Below are 27,917 nucleotides of genomic sequence, written 5' to 3'. Positions count from 1 at the left end.
GCATTTCATGCACAAGCTTTATGTTGCTGTGCACATTCTTCTCTTGCTGCTCCTCCAGTCAGAGCAGTGTGGGGCCTCAAAGCATCACCACACTGCACTGCCTCAGATAGCAAAGCTGCCTGGAAACTTTAAAGCATCCCATCTGTTAAAATGCTTTAAAAACATGCAGCCTTGCACGCTGAAATTATTTCCCTTTTTCTAACTAGCCTTGACTATGTTTCTAAACTGCTTGTGCTTTGTTTTCATGTATAATTGCCGGAGGCGGAGAGCTGAGATAGCATCTCTGAGGCAGCAGAGGATGGTGCAGTGTGAACAACAGGGACGTGTCCAGGTAAACACATGTGGGAATTTGATCTTCATGGCAGTTAAATAAATGCTAGCGGATGACAGTGGGTGTGTGGTGCCCCTGGTGAGGGGGAGAGATGAGCACACCCCCAGGACAGGGTCCCTTGGGTGAGCACTCCCACAGCATGGCACTGCTGTTCCAAGTGGCAGCACGGTGGGGACCAGGGGAAAGCACGCTGCAAAGCCCAGCTGCACAACTCCACTCAAAAATCTCATCAATTACTCTTTTCAAAATGCTTTTTCAACAGCCCAACCAAACTGTCCCGTGCCTACTGATGGAGCTGGGCAGGCAGAGCTCACTCCATCACGCAGACAGCTGGGAAATACAATCTTACCCTGACAATTAGCTCCGACCTTCCAGCCATGCCTGAAAATGAAGCAGAAAATGGAATGCAAGGTTACTAATGGCTCCATAAAGCCTGAGCAGAGCCCCTCTGCAGTCCCTGCATTGCACGGGTGCCTCTTCAGGCAGCAGATGGCTGTTTGGGCATTGCACTGAAATTGCCGCTGTTCCAAAGCCTAAGCTCCATCCTATAAGCTCGAGGGGCAGCATCAACAAATCAGCTCAGAGAAGGAGAAGATGAAACACATGATTTCACGGAGTGGAGGAAGCACCTGAGCACCTCCTGAAAGAGACAGGCATAAAGCCATTGAGAAGTTAAAGGAGACTCATCTGATTACTGAGCACCAAGGAGAGAAAAAGCGAAAAAAGAACAGTGTGATGAGGCCCCAGCCCTGAGCAGCCTGGAGGTCGGAGCTGTGCAGTGTCACCTTGGTGACTGCTGTCACCTGGAATCCACAAGGACAGGACCTTGGAGTAAGGTTGCACAGAACCCTGCTTATTTCCCAAGGAAGCAGTCCATCCTGTACAGTGCTTTTGAGTTAGTTTAACACACACCACAGTCTTTAGTCCTCAATCCATCCCATCTGCTGACAAAACACTACTACAGGGAAAATCACAACTAACGAAGTACATCTCATGCTCAGAGTCATCATGCTCTGGTCAGAGGGCCTGAACCCCCCCTGGGAACCACCTGCACTGTTACTTCTCTTTGCAAGCTGCTGCAGGCACACCAACACCCGGCTTTGCTCTAGGGATGCTCAGCCTTTCCCCCCGGCACAGAGATGCTCATTAAGCACTCCAGCAGCAGTGAAGGGATGAGGCCAATGGCCCCGGGCACACCTGATAAACACAACACGGGGTGCAGCAAAAGCCAGGGGGGCAAACTACCCTTCCACACACTCTTCACAAGAAGATTCCTATTTGTTTCTGTACTACGTGAATCTTAATGCCAGCACTGCATTTATAATCCAGACAAGGAATCTCTCCTCGTAGCACCCCACAGAGCAATACTTGTGAGCCATGTCTACTTATACAGCCACAAACAAACCAGCACCCATCTCCAGCACTAACAGAAATTACAAACAGCACAAATTGTCAGCAGCACAATGTATACTATGTGGGAGTGAAAGCACATTTGCTCCCACCAAACCCGCTGCTCACAGCCAGACCTGCCTGTCTGACTCTCAGGGAGGATCGAAGAATCCTCTCTGACAGATTAATATGGGCACAGGAAAACCACAGGCACACAGCCGCTGGGGGGGGCAAATTGTGCACGTGTGGGGTGCAGTCAGGACCATGTGCACACCTTCAGTGTGGTGATAAGGACAGCAGCACACTGCTCTGGCAGCAGACACACAGGCAGAACAGGGAGCAGTGCCTGCAGGACAGGGGTGACAGAGCACAGGCAGAGCTGGGGGCTGGAAGCTGCACCTCAGCACCGTGCTCAGCCCCGCAGCACACCCAGCGGGCTGCCCAGTGCAGCAGTGCACCTAAGCTCATGTCTTCATTTTGCTTTGAATGTTTTCCTTTTCAATTGGGCCGCATTGATGTCTCTCCAGAGGATGAGGCAGCTGTTTTTGTTAACAAGAACTTTCTCCTGTTCAGCAAACACGTATCTGTTTTTGAAGCAATGACATGACTTTACATTTTCCAGTCTGTAATGCAGAAAGTGGTATACAGCACATTTTTTATTTATTAGATGCTGGATGAATGTTTAAATGAATGAAACAGGTCCTTAAAATCAAAAGAAATGTGAACATTTAAAGTCATTCCTCTGGTACGTCAGGACTAAATTCACCAAAACAGCCTGTTTCTCACATTAATTGCCTGTTGAAGCCAAGAAACATCAATTGTAAGCTGTAAACTACACTGTTTCATTTTTGCCTTTCTCTGCCGCTGCTTCATGCCTCATCCTTCACACAGGCTGGAAGAAATCCTCCTGCATTTGCAGTCTGCTCAGTCTCAAGCAGGTCTCACTCTGGATGACCACCCTGAACTGCCCTGGCTGAATACATCGGTTTCTCTCTGGCTATGTGACCACTTCAGAGCTGGTTTAGCAATGCAGCGAACTCCTGGCACTGACTTCTCCTGGGAATCTGACCTCCTGCAGGCTTCAGCAACAGTTGTGCACCACCTACCATTATATTTGAGTCCAACAGATCCTAGTAAACATAGGCTTCCCCATTCTTTCGCAATGAGAAAGTAGGAATCAGGCTCCACACCTTGCTCTGCTTGCAACATGGGCATAGCAGCACTCCTCTTACCGCTCACTTAATGGAAGACAAACTGCCCTACCAGCTCTGCAGCTGGAGACAACATCTGGTGGAACTTGGTCTTCATAATCCCAACCCCTGGTTATCGCCCCATGGAAGGGGTTGGTGAGCACAGGGCTGAGCCCTCCACAACACACCCAGACCTCAGATCCCAAATGCAGCTCCTGCAGCGGGAGGGGAGGGCTCTGTGCCTTCCTGTTGGGGATTGGCTTCCAGGCTTGGATATTTAAAACATGTAATATTTTTCCCACTTTATTTGGCAGTGAAATTATTGCTACAGAAACTGGCATTGCTAATTCTGCATTTTTAAGCCTTTACTGGATGAAGCTTGAGTTGAAAATGGGCAGATAATAGTGAAATCTGGCATGGAAAATCCAAAAGACAAACAGCAGTGAGAGCAGAAACAGTTGGCCCAGGAGGCACAGTGCTGCCCACGGGCAGCCCCACAAAAAGGTGGGATGTGGGGAGGGAGTCCTGAGCACACTGCTTCCCCCAGGGCACCACAGTGCTTGGGGCAGCTCCAGCCCCAGGAACATCAGCCCTCAGTGCAGTCACACTCCTGTTATTTTTAGGTGTGTTTATGCCATGACCAAACCCCTGCACAGATACAGTTGCTGGGGCAGAGAGGGGGTTTGGGATATTTTGTCTGGAGGGTGGTGTAAGCTGCATCTGCAAAAATTCACTCCACTGGCAAACCACTTGTTTTCTGGATAAGACCTCGCAACTTACGCAACGGCACAATCTCCCCATGTCCTCACAGCAGACCATGCTCTGAGTCATCTCAAAGAGCAAGCGTGCAAGTTATAATGAAGGCTTCGTGTTTCTGCAGCCTTCTTGGCACCCTCAACCTCGCACTCAGCTGCCAGCACAGCACCCAGAGTCACGTCCCTCTGTACCCACACTAGCAGCTTGCCACCAGCTGTGCTCTGTGCCCCTGAACCACACTACAGCACACACGTTGCTGCAGATATCTGAGGACCCCTCCACTATCCTGCACCTTGGAGTGCTCAGACCTGTGTTGAACACTTGCAGCGCTAGAAAGGACCCTGTAGGCATGCTCAGCAGCGACTCTTGGGTGCAGTGGCCTCATAAGAATGAGGGAATCTTGTGCTGCTGGTAGCACACTGCATCCAGGGATGCATGCTGTGCAGTACAGTGCCTGTCTCATCTCAGGGCTGCAGGCATTTCCTGGAAAACACAGCTCTCAGCACAGCCCCAGCAGAACACGGCTCCAACCAGAGCCTCTTCTGGCACCGTGGGAGCAGCATCCACCCACACAGCCACTGTGCACACTGCAGCACTGCGAGGCACGGCTCTCCTGGCCCCGCTGCACAGAGCGGTGCTGTGCCTGCTTCGCTCCTGCCTCATGCTCCCCCCGCAGTGAAGCAGCCAGGAGACGTTTTCTTCCAAGCCTGCCTGCAAACCAAAACACAGATGTCAGGTCTAATTTTAGGCATCCAGCCCTGAGAGCACTCGCTCAGCTGTCTCCTAGGCCAGCAGCAGGATCTCAGGACAAATCCACCATAGGTGTAGGATGAGGGACCGGGCCAATCTGCCCCTGTGCTGTGCAGTGAGGAGCAGGTGAGTGCAGGACTGCAGGGCAGGGGATCCAAAGTGACACACGACAGCAGCGGCAAAGTGAGAAGCTATAAAACAGGGCACTATATCAGTGGGAAAGGGCTGAGCTCCCTTTGACTGCCTCACATTTCTGGAAGGGCAGGAGCACACAGACACATAAACCATGCACCTGGAACATGGCCAAAAATGCACACAGATCCATAGAAAATCCAGAAAGAAATACAGATCATCTGAAAAGCATTTGCATGTGGGATCGCACCAGATAACGTGCCTCACTGCTGCCCAGGTTAAAGCAATTAACTGGCTGGCAGACAAATTACTTTTCTCCTTTTCTATCCTTCTAAAATGGGAAAGGCACTGCACAGAGGCCATTCAAGCCCTCCCAGCAGCGCCTGCACTGTGCAGCCCCGACACGTGGGGGGGGGGGGGGGGGAGGAAGGAACCTTCACTGGGAATGTCTGATACCAGGACTCATTCCCGTGCTGTTCTCAGCATGCTAGCCAAGGTCAGAGAGCTTTTTCTGCCATTTCTAACCAGCAAAGAAGCTAATGCAGCTAAAATATGTAGCAGGAATCAAACTGCTAAGGAGCCAGGGAGAAAACACCAGAAAACCAGCAGAGTACCATCTTGGAAAGGCAACAGTGAGACAGCAAAGTGCCATACATTCCTGCCCTATCCCACGGGCTGAACACGTCCTGGTGCACTCAGAAAGTGCTTTTGGGAAAGCTGCCATCTGCCCAACCACACCTCTGTGCATCGTGAGTGCCTCCTCCAGGAATGGGGTGGCCACGGGCAGGTGGCACAGCAGAGGCGCCGTTGAATCTACCTGCAGACTCCCATGTGCCACTGGCAGCCGCCAGTGCCCCAAAACATGCCCAAGCTGAGCACAGAAGCGCCAGGAGGAACCCATCCCTTCTGGCTCCGGGGCTGTGCAGCAGTGTGCTGCATTCTGCCTTTGACCGCACAGAAAATCAGTGGGCACTGCACAGAGCTGCTGCAGGGACACCTGAGATGCCTGGGGGAGCCCGGGGGCCACCTCAGTGGGACTGTGCTGGCATAGAAAGGGCACCTACTATACACAAACACCTGCGGAGCTGGGACTGGGCTTTGAGATGGTTTCCATTACTGCAAAACCACACCATGTTCTGTTTGTGTCCTGACAAGCAGTTTGTACTACTTCTCAGGAGTGTCAGCATCTGACTGTGTTCTCATACAGTAAACAGGCTCTCCCAGATGCAGAGCCTGGCATTTTCAAGCCCCAGCAGAGCACGGGTGACCTTGCTCCTCCTGGCTTCCGCTCAGATCACATTAAAAATAAAAAAGCAGAGGGAGGAGCACTCTCCTGCAGTGCTGTGCCCTGTAAATGCAGTCCTGGTGCCAGGCTACACAGGACCAGGTTCTGCCAAGGTGAATAGCACTACCAGTGGGGGTTGCAGTGCACCCATGCCCTGTCAGCCTCCAGAACTGCCCCAGCCCTGCAGCCCAGGAGCCCAGTGCCGGCAGTGCTGGGGCAGGCAGCACTCACACTCATACCCAGAGGGACTTCTGCCAAAGCACCCACTCAACAAAACTCTGCTCTCCCACCCTATTTATTGAGAAGGATTCATAATCTATTTTGCCTGGTTGCCTGGACGCTAAATGAACTGCTGCTCAGCAGCGCTTCTGGAATTGCCATAGAATTGCCATATACTCCTTGTAGCATTTTTATCACTGTTAGAAGATATATTGAACTTCACTTATAATCGCTCATGAACAGGAGCCAGGGCTGTAATCATTGTTGTTAAAGCACAATGGAGCACACATGGGCAGTGCTGTGCCAGTGCCCAGGGCTGCAGGAGAGAAGCATCACACCGGATGAGTGCACAGCCAGTCCAGCAGGGCATTTGCCATGACAACAGGGCCACTATATTTTACTTCAACAAGCCTTCTCATAGCACCATTATTGTTACAAAATCAAAGCAGCTCTGGTGCATGCAGCGTGCCGTGACTGCCAATCCCATGGCCAACAGCACTGAGTTAAAATCCCAACATGACCAGGCTGTGTTCTGCCGTAGCATGGGCCCAGTGAGCACTGCAGCACTGCCTGACCATAATCAGCTCTACTCTTCTGGTCTGTGAGTGACCAACAGCAGTCTCCATCCCAGCACATGTTGCTGTGTCTGCCTGTCCTTCAGACAGTGTGGTGACATAGGCTGGCAGCACTGCCCTCCCATCACAGCCAGAGGAGGATGAAGGGATAATGCCTCGGTGTACGTTCAGTTATATCCCTCCAGTCCCTCATGCAGCACAGTCCTGAAGCTCACTGGCAGCTGCTTTGGCTCCCCCACAGACACAAGGCATGGGGTTCCTCTCATCTCATGTTGTCACCATGCTGCCAGAGCAGATTTCTTATGGCCCTGCTGTCATAGCAAGCATCATAGAGTGCTGAGCACTGCCTCAGTGATGGGCAATCTTAGAATCACAGAATCACTGAGTTTGGAAAAGCCCTCACAGATCCCCAACCCCACCTCACTACACCCATCACCATGTCCCTCACTGCCACATCTCCACAACTATGGAACACCTCCTGTAGTGGTGACTCCACCAACTCCTGGGGCAGCTGTGCCACTGCATCACTGCTCTTTGGAGAAGAAATCGTTTCTAATACGCAACCTGACCCTCCCCTGCCACATGAGGCCATCACCTCTCATCCTATCACTTACACCTGGGAGCAGAGACCAAACCCACCTCACTACAGCCTCCTATCAGGGAGTTGGAGAGAACAGTGAGGTCTCTCCTGAGCCTCCTCTGCTCCAGACTGAACCACCCCACTTCCCTGAGTCACTGTTCATAAGACACAGATCAGCGTGCAGCACCAGCACCAAAATCCTCCCCCAAAGCATGCCATGTCTGGGGATGCTCAGGGTGAGCTGGCTGTGGGCTCACACCACTGCTCATGAGATCTGCAGCCTCCAACCACCCCGGTTCCCTGGCTGCAGGCTCAGGCTGAGTGGGAGCTGCGCTTTCCCTCCACACACATTTGGCTCTCAGTCACACAACCACCGCACACACTGCTGGGATCTGCCCGAGCAGCTCGCAGCAGCAAGAGTTTCTTTCTAGACAGTTTCCCATAAAACGGCTGCCTTTCAGTGAGTGCTCGTCTGATAAACTCGAAATGCTCTCAATCCTGGGACGATAAAACAGGAAGGTTTTATGCTCTCACGTTTAGCTCTGCAGTGCTAGCCTACAGCCACGGCAGGAAAGGATCCATCTGCAACAGAGAAGCAGCAGAGCACCCCATGCCCCGTCAGATCACAGCAGCACCCAACACAGAAATCAGCACCCACGCCTTAAAACCAACAATTTATACAATCAGGATGAAATGAAATGGCGAGACAATGCAAATGGCAGCAACTACAGGCCAGAGAGCTATTTCTCTCCATTACAAATTATTTTTAACTCTGCAAAAGGAAACTGCTTTCATCACACCGGGACGAAGTGTTCCCGTACAACCACAAAAATTTGAAATATATTTTAGGAAATTTTTGGATTCCTTGCTGCAAGAAATGGCACCGCGTCCCACAGTCCGAGCAGTTCGAGAGGCGCTGGGATTTGCCCTCTCCCATCACCGACAGCGAGCTGCCATCAGCCGTTTCACTGCGGGTTTGCCCCGAGCACGAGGCACTTTCGGCTCCGCTGCAGCCCCACGGTGCCGTCCTGGCACGGGCACAGAGCAGCGATCCCTGCCCGGAGCTAGCGCGGCCAAAAGGGCCATCGGGAGCGGGGAAACGCGGAGCTTCCCCGGAGGGGTATCCGGAGCTCAGATGGCATATCAGTGCCGCGATACAATGTTTTGTTGTAACTGCTGCACGGACCGTCCCACGCCCCTCGGCCCCGAGCCAGACTCGGGGGCAGAGACTTCCAGGAACCGCCGGCCCCGTGCAGCGTCCCACGGCCGTCCCTACCGCCGCGGTGCCCGCGGACGGTGCGCGGCGATTCGGTCACCCTGCGCCGTCGGGGGCTGTCGGCCGGGACCTCCCTCCCGCACTGCACGTCGCGCCTCGTCCCCATCTGCAGTCGCTGAAATACACGCGGCCCTCCCAGCCTCGGCAGGAAGCACCGAAGCACCTCCGACGTTCCACTCGCGCTCTGCTGCTGGAGCGGACTTTCCCCGCAGAACTGCGCGCTTGCACTGCGGACTGACTGCAGAGCGAAGGGAGAACAGCGGCATCCGCGTAACAAAGCAATACCGGCGAATACTGTAACCAAGGGAAAGGCTGCAGGAGCTGCCAGGGATGGGAGAAGAGCAGACTCCGACAAATGCTAGTTTTTCCAGAGCTGCTGCAGTGTTTGCCCTGCCGGACAGAGAACGCAAACACCCCTGTAACAAAACCCCACCTGTGCTCTCACACTTTGTAATGTGTTATTCCTTCGGTGAATTTTTCTAAGCCCTCAGACAAGTGCCACACAGAGCTCACCCTTACATTGCATCGAGTGCTTAAGGGAAACTGGGAAAGAAAAATCAGTGAACGCACCAAGAATGAGACTTTGGAGCCAATCTGCAGAGAGTGAGAGCTCAGCAATGCAAAAGCTGGGGAGCAGAGCTGAGGAAAGCACTGAGGAGGGTGGGGGGGAGGGGGCAGTACCCTTTAGCAGCGTCCGTGGTGATGGAACAAGGGGAAATGGCTTCAAGCTCAAAGAGGGAAAATTCAGGTTAGATATATGGAAAAAGTCTTTTCCAGTGAGAGCAATGAGGCACCAGAACAGATTGTGTAGACCTGGATCAAGCCCTGGGCAGCCTGACTGAGCTGTGGTGTCACTGGTCATTGCAGGGGAGTATGACTAGATGACCTCTGAAGGTCCCTTCCAACTTTAAGAATTCTACGATTCCTTGAAATGAGGTTGGCCTTACATGTTGCCCTTTTGCAAGCAGTTCTTGGAAGTGCAGTGGAAACTCAGATGATTTGCTACCAACACTGGGTGACCCCACAGGTGCTCCTCTGTGAGGACACAGTGCAGGCAGAGAACACGGTGCAGCTACTGCCCCCTCCTGCTGCCCGCAGCCCAGCCTAGGCACAGCAGAGGAGCAGCTCAGCATACCTGCTGAAGAGGCGGCTCCCATGGGAGACTCTGTTCCTCAAAACAACAGCGCTATTTGGGAGCTATCTCTACATCCCATTCTGTGCTCAGAGCAGCCTTCTCAGCCCATCAGTGGAGAACCCCTGGAAGCAGCCTCTGAGTGCTGTGCCCTGAGGGAGTTCAGCACTTGTTCCCCCCCACTGCCTTCCATGCTTGCCCTGCATCCCTCTCTGCAACCCCACAGCTCTCCACACCACTGTGGCCTTCACCCCAGCCCTGTCCCCATGGCTCTGGTTGTGCATGGAAGTAAAGCACTGCCAGAAGCAAGCAACAGGGGCTACAAGAATTTAAGACACTTTCCAGGTGTGTCCTAGGGATGGTATCTCCCACTACAAGTTTGCTGTGACCTCTGCTGCAGCCTGGAGCGCTCCGCACTGATGCAATTCACAGCCTGCTGAGTGAGATGGAGTGTGTTGCAGACACTGCTGCTGTGCACGGGGCTGTGCCTCATGCAACAGAGTCAGAACACAATGCCCAAACTCTCCTGGAAAGAGGCAAATTTTTCCCTGTGTGGTGCAGGAAGAATCCAAACCCAGCTGAGGGAACTGACCATAGCAGTGCCAATGTCTGCATTTACAGAAGGAAAAAAACAGAAGCAAAAAACAAAACGAATGAGAAGTGAATTGTGATGAGGAAGAGTTCTCGTTATGCTTTTCCCTCTCCTTTTATCAGGAGCCATCAGAGAGCCATAGCACGTCAGTGACTTTCTCAGCTGCCTGCAGCATGCTGCCCATGGGATCTGTACCTGCAGCCGTGCAATATTTGTACACATTACAGAGCTGGCCCCAGGGATGGGCTTCAGAAACAGCATTCCTCCACGCACTGCTCCTCTTCAAAAGAAACATTTGCATAATATTGCCATTCCCAAGCAGAGAGGTCAGGTTGGCAACAGGGGGAGGGTGAATCCCACCTCTGCAAAAGCCTTTGAGTGCTTCCAGCACAAAGCTGGGGATCTGCAGTGCAAAGCCCAGCACAGGCGAGCACGGTGTGGGCTCCTGGCACAGACTGAGCACGGCACAGCTGGAGGGCACAGGGCAATGCAGGGGCAAAGCTGAGAAGCATGGCATGGCTGGGGAGCCCAGCACTGCAGAAACACGGCCTTTCGCATGGCCTCATCTTCCAGGGCAAGAAGCTGCCCTTGATCTCATTGCCAGAACCCTATCTCCTCCTCCAACAGGCAGAAATTGTTACAGGTGTTAACTGCGAGTGGTATCATGATTGCGAGGCTGGCCACAAAGAAGAGTGTGTGGTCGTGCTGAGTGATGCGTAACCTCACAGCACACGCACAGACCACAACTGGACCAGAGAACGGAATCTGCAGAGATGTACAACCAGCACACATGGGGTCACAAAGTAAAGCAGACAGCAGCAACGGGAAATGTCCTGTGGACACTACAGAGTGAACCAGGTTTCTCCGGGCCAAGTATCCCCTAAGTTCCTTTATCACCTTCGTACCCATTATGACAACAACAGTTCCCTCTTTGCATTTATTTTAGTTTAAAACAAACACCCTAAACCTCTTACTTGCTTCTGCGTTCTAATCTTAAGGTCACCTTGACCCTGTGAGCTTCAATTTATTCGGTCAAGTCAGTGTCTCATTCCTGAATCAGGTTACGTGGTCACTTTACAGGCTGCAGGCAACAGTCACTCAACTGACAGAGCAGAGACCAGTAGCCCCAACCCCACAGTTGAACAAAAGCTTGGATTAATTTGTTAATCATACATAAGCATTGCTGCCACATTCACATACACTGTATCAAAAGCTTAGCTTTCCCTCAAGTTGTGTTAATGCCTGCTTTGTTTCCTGTGTAATGTAGCAGTGTCTCCAAAGCCAGGCGAATCCCTGCACAAGCACAGGGGCAGGCATCAATGCTGCATCCATCGCAGCCCTGACACCACTGCTGCTACAGCCCCGTCCCACACCATGCCAAGATTGCTGCCCACAGCAGGCAGCAGCAGTGGGATCCTGGGGACAGCATCTGAGCAGGGCTAATGCTGGGCCTGGCTGCTGCCGACAGTGTCACATCACAGCCATGTGCCACCAGCAGAGCCATGGCAGCAGCACACCTCAGCCCTGCCAGGCAGCCACGTTCTCTCAAGGCTCTGGAAGGGAAACCCCAAAACCCACAGTTCTCTACATAAAAGTATAAACAGTTCCCCACAAACATGCTAAGAAACAGAGGTTGTGTTCAGGCCTTGATGTTGCATACAGGGTAAGGCACCTAACTGCTAAAGCGCCTTCACCTACCCCAGACTTTGCAAGCACTCCGAGAAGCAGGCTGTACTGCAGCTGCCAGTGTTACAAAGGCATAGGAACCTGAAGTGCAACGGGACAGTGCCACTGCTGAGAGCCCCACAAAGTGCTTCTGCCTCCTCCCAGGGAGGCAGCCAATGCATCGGGCTTTCTGTGCCAGCTGGCATCCCACACCAACTGGGATAGGATTGCCACCAACTGCCTTTGGAAACCAGTGGGGTTACATGAGGGCCAAGCAGACTGCCCTTCAACACAGGAACTTCACTGTGAAATGTTCCAGCTCCCTCATCTCTCCCTCCTTAGCACTGCTCTACCCAAGCTGGGCATGACACGCTGCCCCCAGCTCCAGCTTGACTTGCTGCTGCTGCAAAGCCAGGAGAAAACACACCCCAGAGAGTAGCAGCAGAGGGGCTGCATGTGGTGCAGTGAGTGGAGGTCTCACCCAGACATACACAAACCTGAGGGGATCAGCCCAGACAGCTTCAGCCTGAGCACAGACCAGTGCTCCTCCCAGCATTACAACCAAACTCACAGTGGGGTAAGCACTGCCACTTGCTCACTGTGACTACGCAGCAATGCAGAAGCACTGGGTCCAAAGCACCGGATCAAGGTTCTTTAAAGAATACAGAGTCCCCCAAGCTCTGCTGCAGACACAGGTGGGCACGGGACAGCATGAAATGGGAACAGAGTACCACATGCACCCAACCCTGCCATGCTCCACCAAACATTCCTTACCTATAAGCAGTTCTATCGCATGGGCTCACAGGCAGACAGAGCAGCCCTGACCTTCGCCCGCTGCACCCACATACCTCCATCTCCAGGTGTCAGTAATTGGGAAGCAAAACTCCTTCAGCTGCACCCATCCCCACCGACTTCACACTGCTCTCAGCAGCTCTGTATGGCTCAGGAGCAGCATGCTGTGCACACAGGTGTTGCTGCTGGCACTCTGTTCACAGCTGCACTCAGTGGGACCCTTCATCACTTTTATCCCATTTTTTTTTTTCCCCGAAACTGCTTCTAAGTAGAATACACAAATACATTATTGTGTAGATGACAATTACTATACTACCCCAATACAAACGTGAGCACTTCAGAGCAGCAGAACGAGCACGGCAGCACAGGCGGGATGTGTTTGCTTGGAGCTCATTTACAGGGAAAATCCCATTGTATGTTCCAATCTCTGATCGCAGAGCCCAGCGAGGTGCAGTGCTGCACCCCGGCTGTGGCTGTGACACCACCAGGAGCTGGTGGTGATGCTTTTCGGTTTCCAAAATTCAAGGAAAATCCCCTCACTGTCGTTTTCCCACTCCCGGTTCTATCGGCTGCAGCGACTCTCTGTCAGTAACACTTTTTGCTATGAGGAGGGGATCGCTCAGAGTCACACAGAAGTGTAACGTTTGCCCGCTGCTTTGCACTGCGTGTGCCCATTGTACAGAGCCAGCCATCTCCTTTTTTGAGGTTAATTCACCTCAGTGTCACCTCACAGCCGTGTGCCACCAGCAGAGCCATGGCAGCAGCACACCTCAGCCCCGCCAGGCAGCCGCATTCTCTCAAGAAATGAGAAGAAAGCTACTTTTGACCAAGCCCGTCTTCCCAAGCACATCACCGTTTTCTCCTTTTCCGTGGTTCTGAATATCGCTTTATCTCTTCCCTAAACACATCTACTCGTGCTCTAACCGGAGCCGCAAAGCCCGCTCGGTGTTTCCACGCCCGCACACGGCGCCGCTCGGTGCAGAACGATGGTGCTGCGGACGGCTATCGCACACCGGCGGTGCTCGGGGCGCAGCGCTCCGCCCGCACGCGGCACCGAGAGGAGCTGCGGGAAGAACGGGGCGGCGGAACCGCGAGCGGCAGCGGGACGGGCGGCACTCACCGGACGTCGCCGTAGGCTCCGGCGTAGCCCTCTGCCCAGGGTCCCAGCTCGCTCTTGATGCAGGAGCCGGGCGCGGCGTAGGGCGCCCGCGCCATCGGGTGCCACGCGTCGGCGGCGAAGTCGGCGTTCTCCGGGCGGCCGCAGCCGAAGGCGCCGGGGGGCGGCTCGGCGCAGGGTCCGTACAGCTGCCCCTCGTCGGCGAAGAAGGAGGGCCACGGCGGCGCGGGGACCGGCGAGCCCCAGGCGCCGACTGCCGCGGGCTCGGGGGGGCTCTCCAGCTTGATGCGGGCGGGCGGCGGGAGAACGAAGCAGTCGCGGCCGGGCGGCTCCTCGGGCGGCGGGGAGACGCGGTACAGCGGCAGCCCCGCGGGCACCTCGACGGCCAGGGCGGCCTCGGCTCCGCTGCCCTTGAAGGCGGCCGGTGCGGGCGGCTCCGGTGGTTCGGCGGCGTCGGGGCGCGGGGCGCGGGGCGGCCCTCCGGGCAGCGCGAACATGCAGTCCTCGCGGGGCGGCGGCTCTCTGGGCGCCTCCAGAGTCTCGACCGCCAGCCCCATGGAGGCGGACACGGCTTTGCAGAGCTCCTTGGCGCTGTCGCCCAGAAAGTCTTCCTTGAGCGCCGGCTCGGCTCGCCCGGCCCCCGGCTCGGCCTCGGGCGGCAGCAGCGGCAGCACGCCCGGCTCGCCCAGCAGCTCCTTCAGGTCCCCGGCGCACGGGAAGGGCGAGCCCATGGCCGGGCGGGCGGCGGCGCGGGGCTCGGGCAGCGGCAGGAACGCGGGCGAGGCGACGGGCGGCGGGCGAGGACTCTGCGGGCACGGGGCTCCCGGTGCGGGCAGGCCGGGGCCCGGCTCGTCCCGCGGCGCCTGGAACGCTTCGCACACGCTCTGGAAGAACGTCTGGAAGACGCCGCGGAAGGTCCGTCCCGGCGGCCGTGGGTACACGCGCCCGATCCCCAGCTGCACCTCCATGCCTGCGGCGCGGCCCCTGCGGCGGAGCGAGATCCGAGCGGCGGTCCCGTTAGCGGCGGCTCAGCCCCGCGGTTGCCATCGCGGCGCAGGCTGAGCGGGGCTCCGCGCAACAGGCGGGGAAAGTTGGGCCGGGAGGTGCTCGGGCCGGGCCTCCGCCGGCGTCTGTCGCGCGCGGCTCCTCGTAGCGCTTTTGATCGGCGGCCGGGAGAGCGGCGGCGGGAGGCAGGATCGAGCCGAGAGGAGGCGCGGCGACGGAGACCGCCCCGCGCCGCGAATTCGGTCCCGGCTCTCCGCAATGATTAATCCGGTAACTCGCGCCCGGCACGACTCGCGGGCGGCTGCGGGGGCCGCTGTGGGGGTGGTGAGAGCGAACCCCGGGGGCGGCCCCGCACGGCGCGGAACCGCAGCGCCGCCGCCCGCCCCGCCGCCCCCGGCGCGGCCCCCGCGGGCGGACTGGGGCCGTCGCGGGCTCTGGGCGGGGACCGGGACCGCTCCGCTCTCGCCCTCCTATGCCCGGGGGCCGCTGAGCTCGGTTTCCCCCATCCCCGCTCCCGCTCATCTCCGGCACACGGCGGGTGCCGCGCCTCCCTCGGCCCCGCTTTGGCCGCGAATGGCGGACCCGATCATCTCTGAGATGTCCCCGACCTGCACTGCTCTGCTCTGCCCTTCGCCTGCTCCAATCTGTGCGGCAGGCGGAATTCGGGGAAAAGCGTTCCCCTCACCGGGCGCTGGCATTTCCCTCGGGACTTCAGCTCAGCCGCGCTGCCCCTTTGCACTTCAGTATCTGCACACTTTTCTCTTTGCACCTAATGAAGCCCAGCGCCCATGGTTGGTGAGCAGTGCGCTCTCCGTTCCCTGCTCCACATCAGCCATGGGAGCAGCAGTGGGTGCCCCTGTCCCGCAGGCTGAGCAGCGCTGTGCCCACGCGGAGTCCTTCTGGCCAAGCAGCCAGCAGAGCCCATAGGTGTAGGACCTACTGTAAACAAGACTTGAGCTCCCCTTACTGGCCCCGTCAAAACAGTCCTAAGGCCACTTTCTGCGGTAGGCGCCGTTCCCAGGTAACCCGATAGCAGAGTTGTGTGCATCTGACATACAATGAAATAAACCCATTAATTCCAACTCATTTGGAAACAAAGGGGGAAAGAAAAGCAATGATTTGTTGTAAATGGATGGGAAGCAGAGCCAGTTGGGAAAACGAAAGATCATTTTCCATCTTTTAAAAGCATTTTTACAAGCCAGAGAAGATGAAAAGAAATGAAGTGAAATGCAGCCCCGCGGGGTTTGGCCGCGTCCCCACACCGACGGCAGCACTGGGCTGCAGCCCTGGGGTGAGGGCTGTGCGTGGGCTCCGGGCACACGTGGGACACCAAATGGGTTTAATGATGAGAGCCACAGCCCTTCGGGGGGGAAAGCACAGAAACCTCAATGTGTAAAAATAGAGGGAGATGCTACAACACACGTGCACGGTCTCCATGCAGAACCCCACAGAGCTCAGCGGTCCCCCCCCCCAGCTGCATGTGGCTCCATCCCGAGGCACTGTGGGGCTCTGTGGGGCCGGGGGGGGGGGGGAGGGGGCTGTGAGGGAAGGAGCCACCTGCAGGCAGGTTCACATGGAAAGGGTTTTCACAGAGAAATACATTGACGTGCGTTCTCTCAAAGGTCAGATACAAAGTTTGCTTGGGTTTTCTGAAAGGTTAGCAGCAATATTTCAAAGACCTTTTTTTTCCCCTGTTTTTGCACATGTGAGTCCCTGTTACAGCTGTGTGGTGATCATGGCCTGGCCCTGCTGAAAGCTGCTCTGTGCTCCAGTAATGGCGGCACAAAACCAGAATCCACAACTGAACCTCGCAGTGGTGTCCCCTGAGAAAGATGGAGAAAAGGAATCATGTCCAGAAAGATCCGCTGCTGCCCCAAAGCCAAGCAGACACCCGCCAAGTGCTGCAGATTCCCGGAAGGCCAACTGTGTTCTGGGCTGCATTAAAAAAGAGGTGGCCAGCAGTGAGAGGGAGGGGATTGTCCCCCTCTACTCAGCTCTTGTGAGGCCCCATCTGCAGTACTACGTCCAGGCCTGGGGCCCCCAGCACAGGAAGGACGTGGAGTTCTTGGAGTGGGTCCAGATGAGGGCCACTAAGATGATCAGAGGGCTGGAGCACCTCTCCTATGAGGAAAGGTTGAGGGAACTGGGCTTGTTTAGCTTGGAGAACAGAAGGCTCCGGGGAGACCTCATTGCAGCCTTCCAGTACTTGAAGGGAGAGTATAAACAGGAAGGGGAACGGCTGTTTATGAGGGTGGATAGTGATAGAACAAGGGGGAATGACTTTAAACTGAGACGGGGGAGGTTTAGGTTAGATATTAGGAGGAAGTTTTTCACCCAGAGGGTGGTGATGCACTGGAACAGGTTGCCCAAGTAGGCTGTGGATGCCCCATCCCTGCAGGCATTCAAGGCCAGGCTGGATGTGGCTCTGGGCAGCCTGGACTGGTGGTTGGTGACCCTGCACATAGCAGGGGGTTGGAACTAGATATCACTGTGGTCCCTTTCAACCCAGGCCATTCTATGATTCTATGATTCCCTTTGCTCCTCCAGCAGCCAGTAGCTGAAAAGCTCCAGAGCAAAATATATGGACTCCGGAAAACACCAAGGGGAGGATTCTCACAATTAGTCTCAAGAAATGCATTGGAAAAAGCTGAGGGTCAGCACTGTAGTGTAACATTGCCCAAGAAACAGATGGCTCTGTGTTTCAGAGGGCGGGTGTTCCCATGTGTGATGCTGACAGTCCATGCAAGAACTGCATTGGACACCACCATGGCCATGAAGAAAGTGATGTCCTCAGCCTGCATGTATGGAGAGCACTGAGATCCATGGGGACCTGAGGGAAGTCTGTTCAAATAATCCATTCTTTTTGGGGCTGGTTATCCCTGTGCCTTTGCATGTGTGTTCTTGGCTCTCAGCTCTGTGGCTGGTGTCCTGCTGCCCCTGGTGCTCTCCATCCCTCAGCAGTGTCTGTGGGTGCACTGTGCCACAGCTGCAGCTTGCTGTGTGTGTGAGACACTGAGCAGATGTGCATGAAGGACTGTGAAATGCTGTATTCCTCTCAGCATACAGAGCCAACGTTCTCCTTCTGGCTTCCTGCCTGCTTGGTTGAGATTGATTGTTTCATGAGCAATTTTGGGATTGGAACTTCACATAAACATGAAGAAGGTTCTTTCTTCTTTCTCTCTTTTTCTTTCTCTTCATTCATTTCTTTCCTTCCTTTCTCTTTCTCTCCTTCCCTTCCTTCCCTCATTTCTTTCTCCTGAAAAGCACTTAATTTTCCCCACATTCACAGGTTTCTTTTTAAGTACTATTAATGGATTTTCTGGTGTGTAAGCATAGGACTGCGAGTGTTATTTTTTAAAGACTTGGTGTAAGTTAATCTTTGTCATTATCTGAAGGAGAAAATAGTGCACTGCTGTTGCACTCAGTGCTTTGGTGGTGCTTTATTTGTAATTGTCATCCTATTAAACGTTGCATTCTGCAGCATTTCGGAGTTGTTTTGCTGCTTTTATCAAAGTTTTCCATAGAACTGCCCTCCACAGTGCAGCAGTCAGCTGCAGTACCTGTTTGCATCCATCCCCCTCTCTGGGTGCTGTACATAAACTGAGTGAAATGGTAGTTTGTGGAAAGACTGAGCAAAACCTCTGCAATGGATCGTTTTTCTTACCGTAGGTAAGCTGGGCTGTGGCTTTAATTATCAGTGAGTTACAAAAGAGCAGCAGTGTGATCCTGTGTATTTTTTGGTAAAGTGCCTTTCCTATGTGAGCCCATGCTTTGCATCTCAGGGCTCTGCAGTTTCAGTTGGATAAGTGCACTGTGAGAGCACAGCAGCGGTGAGGCTGAGCTGTTCTCTGTGCTCACAGGGGTGCACGGCCATTCCGAGCTGTTGGGTGTCTGCATGTGGGATGTGGGGGGAGAGGGGGTGACACAAAAAGTGAAACACTTCAACACGGCGTATGAGACACGCTTGGCTGTGCTGTCAGAGAAACATCACCTCCTCCTCTGCACCTCAGGAGCATTTTCTCAACATAAACAAAATGTCGATTGATTAAAGCTGTTTTAAAATTGAAAATGTGCATTCCATCCTGAAGTTAACACATGCTGTAAAAATAGACGTGACAGCACAACGTGGCTCCACACTGACTGCCGGGTTGCCCACCTGGTGACAGTCAGCACCAAAGCACCTGAAAGTGCAATTCACTGCGAAGGCAAACAGCCATGTGGAACGGTCTTGTTAAAGGGAGCACCTCTCATTACATACAACACAGTGATTGAAATATTCCTTTCATAACTGCACTGTATCAAACTGCATTCCAAAACCAGCTAATGTGCACACGAAGAATTTTAAGACCATTCTAATATAGGGGCGTTCTCATGTAATTAATGCTGAAAAACCTGAAAACAAAAAGTCAGAGGTGTACTTTGATATTTGCAGTATTCTTCCCTTTAGATAAGCAGAGAAGTGGAGCCCTTGGCAGTGATCCACCTTCCATCAGCACGGCTCACACAGCAGATTGTGGGCTGTTTGTGCAGCCAATGAGCTGTGTGTGCTGAACATGCACTGCAGAAGCAGACATGGGGCTGTGTGTGTTTGGGTGGTGGGAAGGAACCTCAGTGCTTTGTGATCTGCAACACAAAATAGGCATCTTAACATAGGAATCCTATCTTAAAATATTAAAGATATTTTCTTCTATCATCTTGTAGAATATCAGTTTGCATGTTTTATCACTCCAGTTACACACCTTAGAAGCAGCTTCTCCATTAAAATTATTGGAAAAGTGCACACTCTTCTTGCCTTGAATTCAGACACGTCTTAAGCACACCCTAGAAATGGAAGGAATTATTCCCTTTATTTTATGATAGGAATGCCGGAGGCTGCTGTGCCTCTCTTTTTCAGTGGCTCCATTACTGCAAACCTGTACCCTCAGTAGCTGCTGCACACAGCTCTGTTGCGTTTCCCATAGCTCTTCCACTTGGTACCTTTGGCTTTGTTCTCAGTAAGAACACTGCTGGGCTCAGAGCAACACGTTGGACTTGCAGCCCCCATCAGCACGGACCATTTGGAATCTTTACAAGAATGCTCCTGAAGTCCTGGTCTTTGTGGCACTGCTTACAGTGCTGTGACAGTTCTCAGCTCGCCAGGACTGTGCTTGGTGGGGGCCACACACTCACACAGCCCAAGGGGGCACAGAGCAGCAGGGCTGTGGTCAGGGCCTGGAGCCAAACCACCCACTGCTGCTCACTGTGACAGTGGCAATGGCCATGCAGAGACCTAGCAGCACTCATCCAGAGCACATGCTTTCTCCTGACAGCCAGAGGAGGTTCCTCATCAAGAGGTTTCCCTGGTGAGCAGCTGAGTTAGATCAGGACCTTTGCAACAGGTAAACACGCTCTGGAGACAATATACAACTGTTCATCCTTAGAAAGATCAAGGAGGCATTGACTTTTCAGAATGGAAGGAAGCACACGGCACTCTCACATCAGCCTGATGCACACCTGTCAGGAGCTGCACTGTAGGCATGTGGGCAAACACAAACACTGCCCAGCCTGTGCTGAAGGATAACAAATACAAAACTGGGGATGGATTTATATTTTTGAATGCAAACGCCACAAGAAACTCAGCAGTTTTTTCTGATGCTCTGACCACGGCAGCAATGGAACAGGTTGCCCAAGGAGGCTGTGGATGCCCTGCCCCTGGAGGCATTCAAGGCCAGACTGGACGTGGCTCTGGGCAGCCTGGCCTTGTGGTTGGTGACCCTGCACATAGCAGGGGGTTGGAACTGGATGAGCACTGTGGTCCTTTTCAACCCAGGCCATTCTGTGATTCTATTTTCCTGTATGTTATTCTCAGTTTCTTTCCTTCACCAAGTTACACATCCACACAAAGCTGCCTTCAGACAGCTGTCTGTGCCTGCCTGCAGAATACAGCTTTACAAACTTCTGCTTTAAAATAACTGCAGGAAAAAACCGTTCCAAATGATGTGTAAAGTTTCTGTTTCAGCTTAACCACTGATATCATCATTTTATCCTGAATGCTTCAGCTTTTGTCATCAAGATTTCAGGAACTGAAAATTGTAACATCCATCTCACTTCATATCATTTGGGTTCTGGTACAGCAAATAGTATATGTGGTATTATCTTTAGATTTGAACATGACAACTCTTTTGTCTGCGAGGATTCTACACTTCAAATTCAGCATGCATCAACTGTATTTAGAATCAGATATTTCAGGGGATCGGGGACTTAGAGAACAATGGGAGGTGTATTACTCTCCATGAGAAGACTTCTCCTTTCAGTGCCGTGCAGCAGGGCTGCCAAAACAGAAAAGAGTGCAAAGAGGGTAGCACAGATAGTTACTCAGTGGGGTGTAAGTAACACAAGCAGCAACCAGTGCTGATTTGAAATTGAGTCCTTCTACCCAGGAGAAGAGCCCCTGTCCCAAGGATGGACTCACTGGGATTCACCCCCTGACCAGAACCTCCCACCAAATCCAATTGCGCTGTGGAGATGTGCAGGGTTGTTTGGGAGAGGAGAACTGTTGGGCAGTGATTCAGGATTGCAACTACTTAAAAACATACCTCCACATTTCTATAATGGAAAAAAATAGATCTCAGTTTAGGACGGCTGAAGATGTGCTGGCAAAGAGCCCATCTTCCCCTGTGCCCTCCTCCCTGCGCCCATTTCCAGCAGCTTAACAAGCTAGATCCACCCTTTCTGCTTCTGTCTTGTGCCATTAGCTTCTTCATGCTGGGAGCTGCTGGGCTGCGTGCAAATCAGCAGGGAGAGTAAGAGCATATAATGCCATAATGCAATGGAAAACACATCAATAATAGCAGGGTGTCAAAGTCTTCAGCTGCATCAAATGAGGACATGCTCAAATGCAGCAGCCATGGACGCAGAAACAAAGTGGCTTACCCTCAAGAGGCCACAGGTAGGCAAGGATCTCCAGCAAGAGATGCCCTCGCCTCCATTGCCAACCCTTAAATGAGGACTGAGAAGGGGTGGATCCTGGCTCCATCCCTTCCATCACTCAGGTGCATGCAATGTACCTGGATTGGCCCTGCCTTCCCACCAGGTGCTCCATCACTGCTTCAGGCCATGACTTTGCATTTCTGCTGTAGAACGTCTGTCTCAATGTGCTGCAGAAGGTGGGAGAACAGCTTCCCTGCCATAGGAGTTCCCAGAGGCTTTACTACATGCTGCCCAGGGACCACCCTGCCTAACAAGGAGCACATTCCTTCCCGTGCCACATCCAGAGCTTTGCCTCTCACTGACGCTGTCAGCCAGAGCTGCTGGGAGAGCGTTCTTAAAAATATATATATATAGTTCCAACAACCAGGACTGTTCAGGACTGTTCCTATCAACACTTACAACTTAACAATGCTCTTAAAACACTGAAGTGCCAGGGAGAAATTCAAACTCTAGCATTATACTCGGGTTCTCCCAGCCCAGGCAGGGGAGGGAGCAGTGCTGTCTGTGCAGGACGGTGCTGCTGCGGTTTGCTGCAATGGCTCTGCACTGAGGGGTCCGTTCACTTAACAGCATTCAGAGAATCTTCAGATTTCAGGCAGCTTCTGCCTTCCCGCAGATAAAGCAAAGTATTTCAAGTCCTTTCCTAGGATTTGGAGAAGTCAATGGGGACACAGAAGGATGAATCCCAATCCCAGAAGACAGACATGGCAGCCTTTGGAAATTTCATTTCTTTGATCAAATGGTCAGACCGTGGTCAGACATCTGTGCTTTTCCCTCCCTGCAGTTTCCCCATTTGTGAGCAGCAGAATGCTTTACAACCTTTTCCAGTGTAAACCTCACTGCAGATCTGGACAGAAGGAAGTGGTGATACAATGATTTATTTCGGTTTTCTAATGGTAGAGAGTGGCAGTGAGTCAGCAGCAGGGCTGGGAGCAGCTCTCCTCTTCTTCCTCTCTCATATTCCAACTCCAAGCTGTTTCCATGCACTTCTTATTGCAAATCAGTCCAGGTAAGAAAAGATATCCATTTGGCTATTTCAGATTTCTTCTCCCTCGGTTGGTCCCAGAGACAGCTTTTTCAGTCATCACGTAGGATTCTTCCAACAGATAGCACCGCTGGGTCAGATGTGTCTGGCATCACCCAGCCCTCACCCCATCCCTCGCTGCCCTCCCAGCAGTGGGGCACACGGAGCCCAGCAGCCTGCCTCCCCCCCACACTGCTCAGGGCAGAGGATACAGCCATGCTGCCCAGCTGAAGCAAACTGAGTGCTCTGCACTCAGCACCAAAAGAGCCATTCCCTGGCACTCCTGCCTCCCACACCACCCCGTATTTCAGAGATGCCCTATGCTCAGTTTGATACCACTTTAAATTCTGTTTTCCCATTCTCTCAATAGCATGTTTTCGGGTAACTTGTATCTGTGAATCTTTGTTAGAGGGTGAAGTTTAAGGTATTTATAAAGGACAATCACCATAGGGATAGTTTTTGTCTGTGGATGTTACTGAGGGTTTTGCCTTTCATTTCAGAGAAAGTCAAATTAAATGCATGAGGACAAGGAAGATAAGTGATGATGGATGTGATTCTGTGCTATGGAAACCAACGGACTCTTGGTCTGATCACAGCAAGGGCAGATAACCTGGCTTGGGATGGGCCGGGTGCTGGGGAGACCTGACCCAGCAAAACACTTCTCCTTTTTAAACATATGAATAACCCCAGTGAAATCTAGGAAATGCTCCTATACTTCACATCTTCACTTAAGTGCTTTGCTGGACCAGTACCAGAGTGATTATTAATGAGGTGCTGTGAGATATGTCGTACCCCGAGAAAATACTTTTTTCTGATAACATCCTTTGGCTCAGAAGATCCCTTGTAACTACTCAGAAAAGTAGCAAATAACATTCTTCAGAAAGGCAGAGGACATTCCATCAAGTATCGTCTCTCTAGAGACAAGATTTACAGCTGTTCCTTTGTTTTGTTCCACGAACAAACACCAGGTGATCAGCAGGAGTACAAACCCACAGCCGCTGAGAGCTCAAGTGATATTGCAGTGCAGCGGAGATGCCAGGAGCAGAATCAATCTTTTTTTTTTTTAACCATTATTCTCTAGTGAAGTCAGGCTGACAGCACACAGTTCAGCAGTTCTCTTCCAAATCCTCCCTCTTACCCGAGGCGAGCTGTAGGCATAACCCAGCAGCCAGCTCCTTACAGCACTGCTGCTCTGTGCCCAGCTGCCAGGTGAGCGCCTGCTGTGTGCTGCAGTGCAGGATGCCTCACCGGCGTCCCAGGGATGCTGAAATAATGAAGCCCTTGCCAACCACAGCAGCCTGCACAGGAAAACTAAAAATTGTTCTTAATTTAAAATGATAAATTCAAAGAGCGCCTGCAGCACAAACTGCATCTCTTCCTCCGGAGTTTGGGACTGGGTGATCTTTAAGGTCCCTCCCAATGCAGACATCCTGTGATACCGTGGTTCTGTGGTTCTCTGCCTGGTGCAGATGCTGCTGCATTTACCAAAGGCTGTTTGGGGTGAGAGCTTCTGTTTGTCTGTACCTGAAATTGTTGCTGTTTTCAGTCAGTTGTGACTGGAAGCAGAGGATTCAGCAGTAATGAGAGCCGTGTAATCCAAGGGGAAAGAAATGTGCAGTCAGGCGAAAGACCTTCCATGTGCCTCTGCATGCTGTTGATGAAGGAACCGCAGTGCACACGGAGGGCTGAGGGGATGTGGGGAGCTGTGGTGGCAGTGGGATCACAGCCCTCTCTGGCTGGCAGCACAGAGGAGCAGCCTGCAGGGCTCTGTGCCACCGCCCACAGCTTCCTCCTGAATTTTGGGTGCCTCTGCTACCCTCAGGTTGCTCGATGATACGCAGAAGTCACACATTTCTTAACATTTTAAATATTTTGGCCATCTGCATCAATTGTAGACTGCCAGCCTGCTCTGCCGGCTCCTCAGATGGATGAGAGCTCACGTGGATGCATTCAGGGGCCTTACAAACTGTTGGTGCAGATGGGTGCAGGAAGTTATTTCATTTCCATTCATGTTAATTCTGAAGGTAACAGTGCCTTGCAGCTATTTTTGCCCAATGTGTTCCATCCTTCCAATTTAGGGCCATAGGCTGCTGAACTGCCCCCGCGCCCCTCCTTGCTGTCCCACCCTCACACTTCTTGCACCCAGGAAGGCTCACTCACACCTTCTGGAACGGCTCTTCCCTGAAGTGAAGGGCTGAGGGGGCAGCAAAGAGAATTTTTTTTTTTTTTTTTTGAATGGTTGCAGCCATCCAAAATGTTATTCCTTTCCTTGCCCACACTCATCCCCATCACCTCCAAAGAACTGTCAGCATATTTTCCTTCTCTTACAAATTGGAGAGAGACTTTCAGAAGAGCCCATGTGTGTACCGCAATGAAATGGCTGAAGTGCTCGGTCCATTTGATCAAAGGCAATCCCTGTGGCGCTGAGAACTTTGAGAAACTTCATCCCTAATGAAACACGTTTGTCCCTTCCATTGTGCTTTACACAACCGTGTTTTCAGCAGAGTTTCAATTTTCTCAGGAGGTAATACATGAAGTTGTGACTTCTAAGTTACCATACGAAATGTGGTCCAGGTTAGCAATGCTGACAGATCAGTTTTCCCAGCCTGGGGTAAGGCTGCTTCCACTGCTGGATATGGATGGAAACCCATGGTGAGATACCAAGGCTGATGGAGATCTGCTGGCCCCACTGCAGCCCATAGGGGCAGGACAGCTGCTTGCAGCAGCCCACATTTGTTTCATCTAGGCTTCAATACTTAGGAAACATTATGTTGCTGCTGTTAATTGCATACGCTGAGGATCCTAGGGAAGCACCAGACCATTATCTTTTATCCAAAGTTTTGGACGTTATCAGTCTCTGCCCCATCTCAACAGGCACAGTTCTTCCTCAGCATGTCTCAGAGGCTGTTTGATGTTCTTACTCCCAGCGCTGCTATTTAAAGACCCTGAAACATACCTAAATATTAGAGAGGAAAAATGTGTCGGGGTTCAGCTGAGAGTGTGGCTGAGAGACTTAAATTGTGTCAATTGCAGCTGTTGTGGGAAGGAAACCACCCATTGGAAACTGCAGTAAAACCACACATCTGTATCGTGTTGTTACAATACAGGTTACAGCAGTGACTTGTACTGATGTAGTACGATGTTTTACACTTTACATGGGTGAGAATAATTTAAGGAAGACTCTCAAAGGCTGAATGGGCTTGTGTTCTCCTGCAGGACAAAAGCTGAAACTGTATTATCAAAGCCACCTGTTTTGGAGCTGATTAGTGTTCATCCTATGCTGTTCTGGTTACTTTCATAAACTGTCACTGCAAGTTCATTTGAAGAGACTTCTGGTGCTTGTAAATCATTGGCAGATGTCCTGTCTTTCTGAAACATCAACATGGCAGCTTTGCTAATAAAAAGCAGAAAGGAGGGACATTGTTGTTGTTGTTACTGTAGCTCCTATTAAAGAAGCCCTCAGTGCTAACTTGTATCTGTAATCTGTTGTTTCTCAGCCCTTGCCACTCCCCCTCCCCCCTCCCCTCCTCCTGAGGAATTTGGCTTTTTGGCCATCCAAGCCCTGCTCTGAGAGCAGAGGATAGGAACGCTATCTCCGTCCAGTTGGGTCCTATTCCCATCATGGAGAGCTCTTTCCTCCTGCAGCCTTTACCATCCTGGTGTCCAACCTTCCTGAGAGCCTTCTTCACTGTCAGCTTTACCCTACAGTCTCTGTATTTCTGGCCCCAGCCTCTGGTTGGCAGTTGCCAGCACGCTGCTGCCTTTTACTTGCTGAACGGAGACCTTCTTCTGCTCCTTTGCACCTGGAAGCCAAGCACCAGGTGTCCCTTTTGGTGCCTGCTGTCCCCTCTCTCCCAGCATGGAGCCCTGGGCTGTTCTGGCTGTGGTGGGCTGAGGGGAGGGGTGTTGAGCCACGGCCATGCAGCTCTGCCAGTTCCTGCAGGGCTATGCTTCATTTCTATGGAAGAATTCTCTGCTTGGTGTTTTTATTCTGTCTAGATACAGTTGTAGCCTTTCATCGATAAGTTGATGCAGTCTTGTGAAATACTCTCTGCTCCTGTTTGTGCCAAACAGGCAACTGTCACTGAGCTCAGAGCCATAAAACAGCTGCTGGATGCTTTTCCTTGCAGCAGGTCAGTGCAGGCACACAACAAGGCATATCAGCACACACTCGACATCTCTTTCAAGCTGGTACATTCCGTGATGCCCTGAAGCACACACTCCTCAGTGTCCATCAGCGCTGCTGCAGAGGCTGCTGGCCGTGTTATGGATGTGATGTTGGCTACGTGCATTCAGAAGAGAATGAATGCTGTTTGTAAACCTTCAGCAGAAGTGAGGCCCAATGACCATGTGGTACAAAACAAAGCTGAAAAGGAAAATGGATTTCCCTCATGTCAGGATCTCTGTCAGCTGTCTGACAAGCTTGTTAGTACTGTCTTCTGGGAAGTCAAGAGATTTAGCCAATGATTTTGTGCTTCTCCCCTCTTTACTAGTGCCAATCATACCAGCTCATCAGGGGTATTTGTTTTCCTGCTCCATTAGACAATGTCCTAAATGCTGTTAGCAAAGCAAAATAAAGTAGAAACAAACCAACTGAGCAGTCCATTCCAAACTAGTTACCGCTGTTCATGCTCTGCCTCACAGCTGATCTCTGTATACCTTCAGTCTGTGCTGTGTGCTGAACATGAGCTCAACTGAACTGCTCTTCACCTAAAAAAATAAAAAATAAAAAAAATTAAAAAAAAGAGTTTCCAGCTTTTTCAGGTGGAGAGGAGCAAGTTTAGAAGAAATGCAGTAAGTGTATGCCCAGGGACCACAGCAAAGCAATGCGGCCAATTTTTCCCTCTGATTTCCATGACTACCATAGGAAAAGGCAAATGGCTCTACAATTTTTGGCAGCTGAAAAACAGATAAATGAGCAGGCTGCTCCTCCTTCTCTTCTTTCCTTCTTTCTGTGATTAGTCCTTCCTTTGCATTCTGATCTCCCCACAGCACTGCAGTAGGCCTGTAAGCTCTGCACAGCCCCAGCACCTTCAGGACACTGTGCTTCCCTTAGGACAGACATTCCTACATCCCTGCCCCATCCCTGCCCAGTGCTCACTCAGAGGCTTTTGTCCCATGGGCACAGACATGTGACC

The 27,917-nt window shown here is 52.3% G+C and overlaps 1 protein-coding gene and 1 long non-coding RNA gene across 3 annotated transcripts in view; both read right to left on the bottom strand.

Moving 5' to 3' along the window:
* The window catches only part of AR (androgen receptor), a 46,534-nt gene extending 31,559 nt beyond the window's left edge, over nt 1-14,975 (bottom strand). For both annotated transcript variants that reach the window (XR_005859119.2, NM_001040090.2), the window contains exon 1: nt 13,785-14,975. Coding sequence is in view for 1 of the 2 variants with exons in the window: in NM_001040090.2 (NP_001035179.2) it covers nt 13,785-14,749 (965 nt within the window). In the remaining variant the exon portion in view is untranslated. The remainder of the gene's footprint in view (nt 1-13,784) is intronic.
* Nucleotides 14,976-18,437: 3,462 nt separating this feature from the next.
* Nucleotides 18,438-27,917, bottom strand: part of LOC101749492 — a 36,175-nt gene continuing 26,695 nt past the window's right edge. Inside the window, exon 5 of the long non-coding RNA XR_006939075.1 lies at nt 18,438-27,489. This is a non-coding gene — a long non-coding RNA (uncharacterized LOC101749492). The remainder of the gene's footprint in view (nt 27,490-27,917) is intronic.

Source organism: Gallus gallus, chromosome 4 (genome assembly GCF_016699485.2).
Source record: "Gallus gallus isolate bGalGal1 chromosome 4, bGalGal1.mat.broiler.GRCg7b, whole genome shotgun sequence".
Taxonomy (NCBI): Eukaryota; Metazoa; Chordata; class Aves; order Galliformes; family Phasianidae; genus Gallus; species Gallus gallus.
Note: the sequence above shows the minus strand (reverse complement) of the source record. Positions and strands in the feature narration are given on the sequence as shown.